The sequence below is a fragment of the Anomalospiza imberbis genome, chromosome 8 (genome assembly GCF_031753505.1).
Source record: "Anomalospiza imberbis isolate Cuckoo-Finch-1a 21T00152 chromosome 8, ASM3175350v1, whole genome shotgun sequence".
In the NCBI taxonomy this organism is placed as follows: Eukaryota; Metazoa; Chordata; class Aves; order Passeriformes; family Viduidae; genus Anomalospiza; species Anomalospiza imberbis.
In genome coordinates, this window is record NC_089688.1 from 27,945,993 (window position 1) to 27,961,297 (window position 15,305).

Genomic DNA, 15,305 nt, shown 5'->3' on the forward strand with positions numbered 1-15,305 from the left:
TGTTGCAAGCAAAGTGCTTGGTTATGAAGTCTTATCTGTGTGCTTATCTGCTTTTCTAAGCCTTCTTGCCGCTCTTTCCTATCTGGCACATAACAAGAACAGGTTGAACTGAAGATGCATGAAAGCACAAGCACAAGGACATGTGTGACTGAAAACCCTTAGGAATTAGAGGAATAGTGATTGAGAACAAGGAGGGATCTAGTGAGTCTCAGAGCATAAAAATTGAGAATTAGAAAACAAGTAAAAAATTTTGTTTTCAAAGTTCATTTTCAGTTTGTTTTCAGTCCTGGTTCATGATTAACATGAAGCTGATTTCCTGAAAGCTCCCTTCACTCCTCTAGTTTTATTAAAATAAAGTACATAAGCTGTCACACATTCTACGAGTTGTATACAAAACTAATTTCCTTCTGAAATTTTCTTTGGATTGCTGTATGTGGAAAAAATCAATAGGAAAGCATTTTGAAGGCAAGCATCTTGTAAAAAGCTTTAAAGTAAAATATAAAACAGAGCTCTTTTTCTGTCTCTTTCTTTTATGAAAAGCTGACTGCTGTTTTTTAGAATGCTGGTGTTAAGATTAAAATAACAGTAATCTGTGCATGCACAATAATAGGCATTTCAACTTTTTGATTATTTTACTTTCTTCCTGTAAGTCTGATGTACAATTCTGTTATGCTGTCTTGGCTGTATTACTCTTGGTCACTGTCAACCTTTAAAAGGACTATTTGTTTATAATGAAGGGTTCATTCATTATTGGTGAGCCATAACCTTCATCAAACCAAAGGTAATGTTAATTGCACTCTCCATTTCTTTGGTGATTAAAAGATAAATAAGTGTAGGAATTGAATTAAAGTATTTTAACAATAGATGAAGGTTATTTATCTTTTGCTTTAGACTCTTTTTTCCTTTCACTAGTTCCATGTTGTTTGAACATCAGAGATGCTTTCTCAAAAGTGTTGACTCTCTTCTTATGCTAACAGAGCATGAAAGGCTGAGTTTCTGACTAGCATAATATTTAGTATTGAATGGTGCTGAAAAAGGGAACTGTAGGGCTGTTTTGAAAGTAGCATTTCTTCTGTCTTTGCAGTGGTTGGTATTGGAAAAGGAACAAAAATGCTGGGGACTATGTTGGAAGGTTCCAAGGTAAGGAATGCTAAATGACTTGTAATATAAGGAGTTTTGTTTGCTGGTTTTCTTTTTTTCTGTCAGTAAAGAGCTGAACCAACATGCAAATATGTCAGCCATGCTGCATATTTAGTTCAGATGTATACTTCAGCTCCTTTTTGCAGTTAGTCAGAAATGTGCTAGTCAGACTTTATGTCCAGACTGGTTATTTAAAAAACTTTGTCTCAGTTTTCTAAGAAGTGTTAATAAATACCAAATTACCATTTTAAAGGAAGATTTCTATACTATTTAGTATACTGAAAAAAAAGGAAAGAAAAACTAATGAAGATAGCACTGAAACTGATGTTTTGGGGATGTAGTTGTGGATGACAGTTCAATTTTTGGTAATTTTCCTTATGTGGAGATAACTTCATTGTTATTTAGCTTAAATTAACAGATGATCTTTGTTTCTTTTCTGTCTTCTTAAATACCATGAGGCCTTAAGAGGTACTTTTTGGAATTCATTGTGTTTTGGATTGCATTGCTGCTGTCATAGAGGGATGCTCTACAAACACAGCCACAGACACATGTGAGAAGCCAAAGGTAGCAAAAGCCCTGTGTCTGCCTGAGAGAATCCAGACCAGAGCCTTGACAAATAGAAATTTTGTTAATTGCTGGTTTTGATTAATTTTACTGTGTTGATTTTGCTTTGGTGACCCCCCCCAGACTGTAGGTGTTACATACACAAAAAAGTGCAAGTACTCTCAAGAGTAATGTCCCAGTGTTGATTCCTTCCTCACAAGGCAAATTCTGTGGGTTTACCCATTATTGTTACATGAGAACTTTAGGTAAGAATGACAGATGTAGAAATCAATTTAAACCTTATAAATTTCATCTTAAATGCAGGAAAAGTCAATAATACATTATGTTCTGCCATTTTTCCCACTCTTCTAGTCTGAACACTTAAGATCTTTTACAGCTGCTGAACTGTTAGTTTAAAGGTAGAATTTGGTTGACAGTCTTCAGCTCAGAGGCAAATAATTTGAGAGAAAAGAAAACAACCAGGATAAAAGGACCTAGCTGTAGAGTCTGATCCAAAACTCAAGGTAGGCAGTGCCAGTCTCTGCACTGGCTGTAATGGGTTTGCATTTGGTTTACATGAGTGCATTTCAGAAGCATCTGTGTTTTGAAATGTGCAGTAAATAGCTGGATTTACAGTGGAACTGTAAGCAGTTACCACCTGACGCCTCCTTTGAAAGAACTTTAAAGTTAAAAGAAGTCATAGATGGACTTCAGCTAAATTAAGTCATCACAGCTAAATGTGTAAACTGATGATTTAAAAACATGTAAAGCAATAGGTTTAGTTCTTAAGCTGAGGTTCACAGTGGAAACAGCTGTGATGGATGAAGTACTTGCAGCCTTTTTGGCAGAAGAGGGTATGCTCAGGTTCCTTGACAACTTCACTGTGAAGTCCTGTAGGGTTATCCAGCCAAACCTTGTTCCCAGATGGCTGACAGGGGCTTAGAGCTGCTCCTGAGGGGCAAGGGAGGGGAAAATGTGCCATGGGGCAGCCTGGTGAGCCACCCCAGGCAGATCCATCCAACATGGCTCTGGGCTCTGGGCACTTGGTTCAGTGAGGCAAAGATGCATCTTCACAGAGCTCGGCAGCTCTTCCACTGCAGCTGTTCCTGTGTGAGGTACCTGACAGTCTGTGCCAGATAGGGAATCTGCAGCATTTATTTGGAGCCTTTCCTGTCTCTGTCTTCCTGTTTTCTATTTGTACTTCAATAAATTAAGCATTCAGTAATGTGTGAGGCTTAAGGGAGTTGAAGGATCTCTCACAGATGTCTGCCTGTTGGGTTTTTTGACCACACTGACAACAGCATCTCATAATGTATCACAAGATAAATTAATGACTAAATAGGTTTGAGTATCTTTTTGCTTTCCACACTATGTGCTTGGAATTTTTACTGTTATTTAATTTTTCCCCCTATTTTGGATGCTAAAGTGTTTGTGGAAATGTGATGTTTTTCTTTTGTTCCTTTTGTTATTATAAAGATTCAGAGGAGCTGTCTGACCCTCTCTGGCCAGAATTTACTGCTTGCTTCTAGGAATGCATCTTGTAAAGAAACAGTTCAGTCTATCATTGCTGGCAGCAGAGCTATGTGGAGTGGCCAAAATGTATGGTACTGCAGTGAACTCCATATGGTGACTCTGCCAGGAATTGGACTGGCTCACACTTTTTCCCAAACGTTGTGTGAAACTTTCCTGACTGTGTGGCAGCTCTGAGCATTATCCCTTGGTGTGCAACTCACACATTCTGCAAGGAGTTCTACTCTTGATGTGTAAACGGAGTTCTTCATTGGTTTGACCTCCTTAGGAATTAACTCAAGACAAACAGAAATGTGCAGCCAAGGGCAATACCTACTTAGTGTTCCAGGTTTCTCATGGAATTCTTAATATTTGTCCAGAAATAAAAATATGTACAAGCTGGCTTAGCTTTTGTTTGTTTGCTTTTTGTTGTTTCAAATGTTCCAAGTGAGAGGGAGAAGCTGAATGTTCTTGGATCTAGAATTTAAATACTGAACATTTAATAGATGTTCCGTAAGGGAATGACTTTTTCTTCTTGTTCTGGGACTTGAACTTGGTCTTGTTTGGACTTTTTGCACTTCAAGATTTTTAAAGATTTTTTGTTTTACCATGTTGGCAAATAGACTAGAATGAGAAAAAAAATTCATGCTTTACCAGTAAAATTAACATGAAGGGGGTAGACCAATATTTGTTATGGTAAATTGTTTCTGAACAATTCAGTCTTAGCTATGACTTGTCTGTCTCAAACACAATGCAGAAGTGTGTTTCTTTCTGGGGAGGAAATGGTTTAGAAAATGGTAGCATAGTTTCCAAAGTGGTAGTCCCATTTAAAATGTTTCATCCATGAGAATGTGCTGTTGCATAGAAGCAATGAGAGAAATAATCATGGGCTAATCACAGAACAAAAAATGAGAAGCACTAAGCAATGAAATTCTGCATTAATCTAATACTTTCATTGGGAGGAGATGTCTCCCAACACATACAACCTTTATGGATAACTGAGACTTTCAGACTTCAGTTCTGTGCTTAATTTGCTTATTTTTTAGTGACATAGCACCTGGGTTCAGCCTAAGAGAATTTTAGTCATACTAGTATGAATGAAGAACTTCGCCATCCCTCAAATTGTCCTTGCAACCACTGCCTCGCCATGGGTGGAAAGCTTGGGGCATGTTGGTTTTATCTGAGGATGCAACTTCTTGTCATGGTCCACATACAATATACCTCCCCAAGTGCTCAGTGTGAAAGAAATTCTCCGAGAACTTTGTGCTGCTGGCACAAGCTTGGCCAATGACTGATTAAAATAGAAAATTTAATCTCAAAAGTTGTGGCTTCTCTAGAATGAAGCTATCAAAAAAAACCCCAAACCTCTGGGTAGAGTAAAACCCAAACTCCAAGTGTTCTCAAAGCCTAGAAAAAGGAAGAAGAGATTATGGGCAGAATGTGACCTGATATGTGACAACTTTGATTTCATATAATAGTTAAAATGTGTGTTCTTATGAATCCTGAATAGAAAATGAGTGCTAGATCAGTGATTAGGTTTTAAATCTTGCCAGTCACACTTGTATGGTGTGAGAGAGGGCTTGTCTGAGCAGGAATTGGTTCAAATCACCAAGCAGAACTGAGACATGTAAATTACTTTTTGCAGTGTGATTCTGGGATTAGAGTTTGTATACTGCAAAATTGTTTCTCTGGAGGGATAGCATCAGATCCTGCAGAACAAAGTGTCCGTAAACAACATTATTCCTTTAACTCCTGTGGTTACCTTACTGTCCTAAAATCAAGTTTTTACTTATTGTCCCTTAACTTCTCATACTTTAAGCTTGCTTCATTAATTATTTTTTTTTACATTAAGTCCTTTGCTTGCCTCTTTTGGGAATGAGTTCAATGAATTAATAACGCATTAGAAAGCACATCCAGTGGTTCTACAAGGAGCAAAACTAATGAAGCCTTTGCTTGTGACTTCGTGTGTTTACAGCTCGTTAGACACCAAAGGCCCATGTGGACTTTTTGGTATCCAGTAATTCAGTGGGGCTCCCTCTGGACCCTTCTTAGTAGAAGCTGCAATAGATTTATTTGCTCTATCTGTCTGTTTTCAGGAGGCTTATAAGAACTTGGCATCTCTGAGACCTCTATTCTTCTGCCAACATTTGTGTTTGCACATTGACATGCACACCATGATGGTGTAAGTGCTATTTCTTTTGACATTCTAATTTTGATTTTAAATAGCCTCACTGTGCTGGTTTGTTGCTTTTTCTTTGTAGTGTATTTCTGTGTTTGTGCTCCAGTTCATTTATGAGTTGCAAGTGTAAGAAAATTGATTTGACTTTCCTTTCAGAGGATCCTCTTGGTGGTGTGTGCTCTTACTTTTAGTCTTAAAAATTTCTCTAGACTATCACCAGCTGAGCTCTGTGCTTCATTGTACTTCCTTTTGGAGTTGGTGAAACCAAACCCACTTATTCATACAGGGAATAGAGATGTGTTCTGTTTTCTTTTTCAGATTCTGTTATTTTTAACATTGTCTTGGAAGGGCAGGATTTTTGTGTAGTAGTAATGATTTTATTAGGCTGATTGTTATGGTACAAAAAAGTAGGTGTTTGGAAATGCAAGCCCTCTCTCGGATCTAAAATAGAAGCCATAGATTTTAAAACTAAGCATATTTAAGAGTTGTTTAGAACTTAGTGGAATAGGTGTCTTTTAGAACATTTATGAAATAAAAAGCAGATAATGCTTGTGTGTATGGTTTACAAACAATTCTGTGTGGGCAAGCAATTATGTAAGTAATATCCCAAGACTGCTTCACAAAGATGGGCTACGTTTTATTACCTGCTTTAATAAAATACATTGAGAAAACAGTTTTAACTCCCGAGTTGGGCAGCAAGGATTTGTTCACAATGGATCAGCCAGCTTCCCAGGAACAAGGCAAGGAGGACTTACTGCTAGCTTGATGATTCTTCAGATCCCGCCTTGCTTGTGTTCATCTGCTGTTGCTTTCAGATTGCAGTATTTGTCTTTGAGGAATCCAAGTAAAAGTGGTTTGTTTACTCTTTAGCCTTTTTCCTCAGAAATTTTTCATCTGCAGCACCTTGCCATTTTTCACTCTATGGTTTATGCTACAGGTTTAAGTTCTCACAACTCTTTGTTCATGGTATCCCATCCAGAATAACCAAGGGTCTGACAGAATTTTCTTTTTGAAATGAGATGGGAGAGGTAACAAGTGCAGAATGTGACCTGCCCATTTAAAAAAAATGGATTGTAGCTACACAAAATGTCACTACTTTGCCTTTGCTCAAACCCAAAGAAATTACTGTTTCCTTACAAGGGAGGTAGAAGAGGGAAGAAGATGATAAGGTGATCTCCTAGGGGAAGGAGAGAGCCTGGTAGATGATATGTTGTGGCACATGGAGGGGTTAATGTGAGATAACATCATAGTGTTCCTGAAATCCAATATCTCTATTAGAGTCCATGGGTTTTATTTAACCCGGTGGAGTTACGAATTTTAGTTCCCAGGCTTGTTTTGAAAGATGTTTTATGGGTTTTCCTTGAGGAGCAGGACTGGCAGATTGCAGATGGAATGATTGTTCTATGAGAGATGTTAACCCATGGACGGATGGATGTGTTTCAGCCCTTGTAGACTGGCTAGGTGAATTCTTCCTGACATGTACTGGTTGCTTAATTTCACCCATTTAGTTACTATTTAAGGAAGTATATTACATTCCTGAAATACAGGTATAGGACAGAGAAGTCTTGACATTTCTGTTCTGTGGTATTTGTTATCCTATTGTGCAAACATTCAAGGAATACTTCCTCATATGTTTGCACAACTCAGTGCAAAGATGTCTATTAATAAAACTTGTCCTGCTTAATGTCTGTAGCCTTTAACAGCTACATCTGGGAATTGCTATAATAGTTTGGTGGGGTTTTTTTAACCACTTCTGGCACCTAAGAAGGTTTTTGCAGAACCAGAACTTTGTACTATAACTCCATGAGGTCTCTGGAGCAGAGGAGATTGTTTCAGAGACCCATTGTTGTGTATACAAACTTGGCACTGGTTTCTGTCCTGTGTGTTGTTTTACCTTACTGACAATGAATTTCTTGTTCCCCAAATGCCTCCATATATTAACTGGAGATCAGTGTCAGTTTGTGAAATCACACTGAAGACAATGTGATTGTCTTCCTTATTTTGTCAAAAGGAAAATGTTTACAGAAAGGAAGTCTGGGAAAATGCATGAATGAGCTTGGTTTTGATGTGTTTTTAGAATGTGTAGAAGCTGTTAGCAAAACCTGAAGTGGTGTCTGTGCAAAACAAGTTGCACTGAGAGAATGCTAAGCCTGCACAGTGGGGGATGCAAGAATTGGGAAGGGCTAAAATGTTAGAGGAATGAAATGGCCTTACACACTGTTAACCTCTTTAAATATTTATTACTGCAAAACATATGATACATTTTAAACTTGGCTTTTTTGGTAACAAATCATAGGAGAAGAGGCTGATTTTGATATCTTGTCTTTTCTGCCCTGCCCAATACCTCTAGAACAAAGTTGTAGAAGAAGAAGAAGAAGCTGTTGGATATTATAGGTACATCCTGTACTGCAGTAATGCTATTAGTAAGCTGGCTGAACATGCTGTGTAGTGCTCAAGTCTCTTTTATGCTCACCCCAGAGGCCTAATCTATTAATAGCTCAGCTTCATGCTCTGTTAATATTCACACTCTTTTTTAAACTGTTGAAAATCTTGAAGAGACTGTGCCCATTGTGCTGCTCTTTCCTCCCCAAATGCTGAATATTTTAAGAGCATATTCTGGTGTGATTTTTCTGTTCTTCCATTCACAAGGTCAGTGGTGCTTTCTTCCATCTTGACCTTTCTGTAATTGTGCATATGGCTGTGCTCCATTTGCAGTTCTTGCTTGGATTCATTAATAAAATCAAGACTGCAACGTGATAAGGCTTTTTTCTCATTCTTCATAAAAATAACAGAAAATAAAAAGAATGGTAACCAATTTAGATTAGCCATTCTACACTGTTTTCCCTACACTTCATTTCTAGTAATTTGGAGATGCTCTTTGCACTGCCTTTTAGAATTTGCTGCATCTTGGCCTTAGCAATGCTTTTGAATTCAGCCAAAGACTTTCATGCATTCAACTTCATCTGTAATTTTTTTATGTAGCTATAAAGCCTTACCCTTCTGGAAGGACTGTCTTCTATTTCTGGACAGAGAATTATGTATTTCCTTGAAACTCTGTTTCCCAGGTAGAATTTGGAGGTCATCTGTCTTTATTTTGTTTTATCTGTGATATGGGCACTAGAATGATGGAACAGATATTAAAGCTGAGGATGACATTTAAGAGCCATCTTGAGACATTTTGATGTGTGAGGGAGGTTTCCACAGAGAGCAGTTGCCAGAAAGGTTTGCATAAAGAAACTGTGGGTTTCAAACAGCCACCTTTGCACATTAACCTGCATCCCCTCTTGGATGCTGTGAGCCTGCACTGTGTTTGTAGGTGATGTGGCCTGGTGCTATCTCAGGTGATGCAGTGTTCCTGTGACTGTTGGCACTGTTCTCCCATCTGCCCCCTTTCCTGCACTCCCTCTGACTCCTGAATTTAAATTTGCTACAGTTTTTAGCTAATAATTTAAAGCTTCTCTGAGCTACAGGCAAAGCATCTTCTGTTGGATTCCTGTTAGAGGGGCTTCTAGTCCTTCCTTCACATGAAAAATCTAGTCATCCCATAATGTTTGAACTCCTTAAAATAAGCTGATATAAGAGATCAGAAAATCTTGTTAGTCCCCAAAGTAAAGATCAGATAGTTCTTCAGCAGTGACAGTACAATTACAGCATCCAGCACTAAATGCAATTTAGTGCAGGCTTAGCACAAAGTCAGCTTTTTCTTTTAGGTGAAAAAAATGAATGGTAGAGAAGTTCTAAATGTTTATGTATATCAAAAGGTCATGTTTGGTGTTTGATAATTTTGAATTTGCCTTATTGTAAAACATAAAACTCTTCCCTCATCCTGCAGTCTTTATTTTGCCCTCTGTGCAACCTGCTTTTAAGAGATTAGGGCCCTGTGCTTTTAATATATTGGAATCTGCTTAGTGAGTGTGCTTTGTTTTGGAAAATAATTGAAACTATGGCAACCCTTGGGGTTTTTCCAGCTTATTTGTCTACCTCATGCACTTCTCCATTTTGGTGGATAATTAGCATACTGGAAACCACTGGTAGCTGCTAATGTTATACAAACAGCAAAATAAGTTCTGTAAATATTAAATCGAGAACTGTTTATTTGTGCTTTAGAAATCATTGAACACAAACTGAATGTCATTACAAAACTGAGAGTTTAAGGCCTCTTCACTGTCTCAGTGGCCTAAGTCTAAAAATCTGTAAGTGCAGAGCAAATGGTTTTGGCACAGGAGCACTAATTCTGATCAGTGCTTGTCTGCTGTGTGCTCCCCTGATTTCCATCAGGTTCTCTAGAGCACTTGCTTTATGTTTGTTGATGTTCAAACTTGTTAACCACAGGCAGACATCAGTTTACATAAATGGAATTTCTGTTTCTCTTGAATATGACTTCTCTTTCCCAGCTGTCAGTCTCTCGCACAGGGGATTGGAGCCTTTATTTATTTTCCTTTTACACTTCTGTGTTCAGTTGCTGCTGTGATTAGAAAATGGGTCATCCTTGGATGAACTCTCATGAACTGCATCTTCCAAGTTTCCCTGCTTGCCTGGGAAATTCTTGTAGTGGGAGCCATCTTAAAATCTTCCTGACAGCTACTGGTGACCTTGTTTCGTAATTACTTGTGGTTCTGTCTAGCTCTTCTAAAGTGTTGCTTCTCCATGAATGAAGAAGCTTTTAAAACACGTTATAATTTAAGATTTCAAGTCTCTGGCTTCTTTCCAAATAAAACCTTGATGTCTCAACAGTTAAACTGAGAAGCTCTCTTGCATGGTCTGTCTGGCATTTGCACTGATAAGTGAGGCAGACATGCCTGGCAGTCAGCCCAGGGGTTTCAGCCTCCTGGAGCCCCCCCAGGTTGGGTTGTGCAGCCCCTGAAATGGGAGGGGATTCTTCCTCCTTCTTCTCCTCTTTCCCCTTTCCTAGTTAAATATGCATGCTGATAAAGTCTTGCCTTTATTCTCTCTGTTTTTATGGATATTCTTTCTCTTTCTGTGCTAGTCTAAGGACTTTTCTGAAACTAGGTATGAAAATAAAAAAGCCAAATTATAGCTACCCTCTTACTAAAAATATTGTGGTAAACTTACGGTTTATTTGTGAGAATGTTGACTGTGCCCTGTAGTTGTGACACCAAAACAAAATTCCTCTTTCCAAGACCCGTGAGATTTATTAGAGGTTTGTAATTTGTTTCTTATAGATTCCTGTAATCCTATTTTTTTATCCAGTACTGGCTTTTTATGGTACATTTCTTTCTGGTTGTGGGTATGGTGCACATGCATGACTACCCAAGCATTTCACTGTGTGTCTGGTCTTGTTGGGGTTGCATCCAGCACATCCCCCAGTCTGTGAGACAGAGTTTGTGCATTATCATTGACAGAGTGCAGTGGATTGTCACTCTAAAGTATCTGCTTAAGGCTTTCTTCTCACTGCTGGGAATGGTGGAGCTGCTTGTACTCAAGGGCTTCTGGTCACTTTGCTGCCTTTTGTTTCACTTGCCATAATGGTTTTCTTTTTTTCAAGAAAATGGTTTTGTGACTGGCTGAGAGACACAGCCATTCCCCAATGCAGGATAGTTTTGGAAAGGTCTGTTTGTCCTCCGGGTGCTGTTGTACAGTTGTGAGGCTCTGCTTTGGGACCAGCCCAGCATTCTGTGTTGGAATTAAGGCATGATGCTGCAGCTCTTGCAAGTCGTGACTGAGAATGCTGGATCTCAGCTTTTAATGTGCTGCACATGCATGCTGTGCAATCCATAGGGAGGTTGAGGTGCTGCTTTTCATCTTTAAATGATTTGGGTCCTGGTCTCTTGAGTTGAGTAGAGGTCAGGGATGTAGGGGCTGTTGACTGGCAGGATGTTCTCTAAGGAACTGCAAAGAAGGGTGCTTTCTGTCACAGTCTGCACTTGTCAGGCTTTGCCGCTGCCTGCAACACCTACTACCTTGCTTTTTTTGTTTTGGTTTGAGTGGGTTGAAGGCAGAGTGTTGTGAGCAGTTTCTGTCTGTGTTCCTGCAGTGATGTGTAATTTGAGAGTACAGGGAGAATGCCCCTAGATGCATTTCATAAAACTGGAAGAAATAAATGATTGCCAACACAGGTGAGAAAAGGTCACTGAACACTTATTAAATGACTCAGAATCCATTGGGTGCTTCTGAGGGCAGCTGAGTGAGAGTCTAAAGAGTGTTAATGCTGAATTTTGACACAAATAATTCTGGACTCTCGTATTATCTTCTGCAACCTCCAGGTTCTGCAGCCTGCCAAAGGGGAAGAAGTAAACCTTATCCAGTAGCAAGTAAGAATTATGATATATAATTGTAGATAGCCAAGGGCACTCCAGAGACTGATCATAAACCAACTGGAATTCTTAATTTCCTACTCTGTTACAGCCTCCTCTGCAGATTATTGCATTGCTGGCTTGAATATTTGTGACTCTTCAAAGGCTTCTGTAAGGAATGGGGATTTGTGACTAATATTTAAGGACGTTCTTTTTACAAACTGTAAGCTCTTTTTGCAGAAATTAAAGGGGAAATATTGAGATTTGGATTGTATTGCTCATGCCATTTGTGTTTACATATTAACAGATGAGACATTATCGCTCTGTTGCTGGCAGATCAAATACAACATGTTATTGTAACAGATAGCCTAAAGCAAGATAACCAAAACCAGAATTAAAGGAAAATAAGTAATTTAAACTGAGGTAGTATGAGTATTTTGATTTGGAAACATCAGAAGACAGAGTGTGAATTTTCAAATTGTCACATTTTACTGAACTGCTAAGATCATTCATCACGCTTAGGACAAGGATGATCTGCTCATGTGTTTTTATTCACCTCTAGGTTAGGTGCTGAATAGTGTATTTCTGGCAATGCAATTAGATGTTCAGAACCAGATCATTAAATGTCTCAGAAAGCAGTCAATTTTATGGTCCTAACATCTAATATAGTAGTAAAAGGTAATATACCTTAAAGTTTATTTAAATATTTGTTGTGGAGCAGCATTCAGCCATTCTTTCTTTTGTTTCTTTTTTCATGCATTCCAGAAGTGTGTAAACTTGAAGAATTTTATTTTAAAATACCTAATTTTGCAGAGTTATCAGACATCTGCAATATTTAGGGAAAACATAGCCCTAATGTGGTGCTGTGGTTGAATCTGGCAGGCAGCTAAAACACCACTCAGCTGTTTGCTCACTCCTTGGAGTGGGATGGGGACAGAATCAGAAAAAAGGTGAAACTCATGGGTTGTGATAAAGGCAGTTTAATAAGTGTGATGGAAACATCTATGTTATCAACACTGTTTTCAGCATAAATCCAAAGCATAGCCTCATACCAGCTACTATGAAGAAAATTCTCTGTATTCCCAGCCCAACACAGCACATGAAGTAAGCAAAGAATACAGTTATTTTTATGTTCAGGTCTGCACTCTGCTGCCTTTTGTCTGACTATTTCTGCTGCTTCCATTTTGCAGCAGTTGCTTGAAGAAATACATTGAAGTGGCAGGTTGTCACATGGAACAAAATCAAGGCATGTCTTACTAGTCCAGTGGTGTGGGTGTGATTTATATGCCTACACTGCTATTACTTGAGCTTGTTTGTACTTTGCAAGTACATGAAGCAGGATGCATTGCATCTCACAGTAAAATGTTAGTGCTTATGCCTGTTTGGATGTGTTCCAGTAGAGTTTGGTCAGCCAGCTTCTAAAAGATACATCCTCAGATTTGTATTAGTGCAGCTGGGAGTAAGTTCACTGGAACTTTACTGGGAAATAGAGGAACGCTATGATTTTTCTCTCCCAGGCTTTATTTGAAGGCCTGTGGACTTACCATAGTGAAGTTGAGGGGATTGGAATGGCACAGGCAATGGATCAAACCATTGGTGTAATACCTGATGGCATCCCTAAACTTGGCTCAGACTCATGTTACAGAGTGAGCCTTGGTGTGTTGACAGCCTTGTGACAAGTCATGGAGCAGCTGGTGCAGGGGAAGCCTCTGTCAGCTTCAGCAGCTTGTGCTGTATGCTCAGAGCTTGGCAGTTCTTAGGGTGAAAACGTGGGAAAGGAGGGCATCAGGTGAAATGTTAGGACAAGAGCTGCTGTCCTGGGGTCAGGTTGATTCCTTCTTCCAAACTACAGACACATACACTCAAGAATTTTTTAGAGAAGAACCCTGAAAAACCTGAAACAAACATTCCGAGAACTCCCAATGAACAGAGATGTTACTCAATGACTTTGAACTCCTTGTGCTGGTCACAAGGTCCTTACCAGATTCCAGGAGTTCAAAACTGCAGCTTCAGGCTACTGCATATCCCAGCATTTCATAGCAGAACCATTGTAATGCTTTGTCTTGGCAGTGGGTGTTTTGCTTTCACAAGTGAAGGTCTTTGTGTCCTTTTTTTTTTTTTTTTTTTTTTTTTTTTTTTTTTTTTTTTTTTTTTAATGTGCAAAGGAACAGAAAAATTGTCTGGGAAAGTTACTCCTCTGTGCCTTGCTTTAACCGTGACATATGACACCACACAGAGACTTTGATGTTACTACCCTATTATTTTCTTTATGGTATTGATGTATTTGTAGTAAAAATTAGATTCCACGTTGCTTCTTCCTTGGGTTTCTAAAACTGAAATCACAGGCACGTGTAATACAGGATTTACTTTTTGGTTGATTCCATGTTTTTTCATCTTGATTTTTGCTTACCCAGAGCTGCTGGATTTACCTCTTAGGCAGTATTCTTCTTGTTCTGATTTGAAGTAATTGGTAGTTGCAGTCTTTATCTTGAAAAAATAAGAAAAAAGAAAAAAAAAATCCTAAGAAACAGCATTGAAGACCTGACTCACTAATCTCTCTTATTCCTTCCCAGAAGTACACTGCCATTGGAATGCTGGGCAAGGCTACTGATACATTAGATGCTACAGGAAAAGTAACTGAAGAAAAACCTTATGGTAAGCATAACTGTATCTATACACTTGATGTAATTTGAAGGTATAAGTGGTTTCTGTCATAGGAAAGCAGAAGAGATGTTTGGGACTCTGAATTAAGTTTAAACGTGAAATTAAACTAAGATTATTTCATCTTCAACTTCAGTGCTCATATGATTCAAACCAGCTTCATGCAATTATGTCCAACGCAAGTGTTCATTTCTGCTGGAAAAAAAACAAACCAGGCATTAGATTAGGAGGGAGGAAATAGAATTGGGCAGGACTGTGTCATTTTAAATCTTTGACAGGTTGACAAATGACGTGCTGTGTCCAGTACCATTTTCCTCTCTCAGAGTGTAGTCCCAGGAGTCCTTTTTTAGTAAAACCCTTTTAGGCCAGTGGAGGAATAAAGTACTTGGATCTTCCCTCTAGGACACCACTTCACCTACAGACTGCTTAACATTTAATGAGGATGGCATAAACTACATTCTACATATGGCTATCTTCCAGATCTTGGTCTTGCTTACATCTTTAATAAATGAAATTTTCTGACTCACAGAGCACAGTGCAAAGGTTTAAGGCTTCAGAACTCACCCTGACTGTGGCTTTGGTGGGCATCTTAGAAATACTGTAGTAACACAGTAAATGTACTTCTTATTAGTTCTTTCACAGCCTTGGGGGAAAAAATTAAAAAAATAATAGGTAACCAGTTGCTTAGCAACTCTACACATCTGACATTCTTTATACCTGGTAATAGGTACATAAAGTAAATCTTTTTTTAATGGCATGATGGAAAGCCTGCTTTCATTTCTCACTTCCATCTCCTTTCTTTTGCAGTTTTCCTTTTCTCATGAGGCAGGCAAGCATGAGTTTCTTGTCCACATTCTAGATAATGTTAATTACTAGGCAATGTTATTCAGAGCTGTTGGATCAGTTATTTATGCTTCAGGATTAAGCTCAAAGTCTCTAAGCTTCTGGAGGCCTGAGCATCCTCATGGTGTTAGAGTTGCCGATACCTCATGGTGGTTGAATGAAGTGATGATTCACTT

At 38.7% G+C, this 15,305-nt stretch overlaps 1 protein-coding gene across 4 annotated transcripts in view; it reads left to right on the top strand.

The window, feature by feature from the left end:
* TRUB1 (TruB pseudouridine synthase family member 1) overlaps positions 1–15,305 on the top strand; it is a 34,984-nt gene that overhangs the window by 11,736 nt on the left and 7,943 nt on the right. For 3 of the 4 annotated variants that reach the window (XM_068198156.1, XM_068198157.1, XM_068198158.1), the window contains exons 3-4: positions 1,085–1,140; positions 14,199–14,280. In XM_068198156.1, the coding sequence (XP_068054257.1) occupies positions 1,085–1,140; positions 14,199–14,280 (138 nt within the window). The remainder of the gene's footprint in view (positions 1–1,084; positions 1,141–14,198; positions 14,281–15,305) is intronic. The other variant, XM_068198159.1, reaches the window with a different exon arrangement.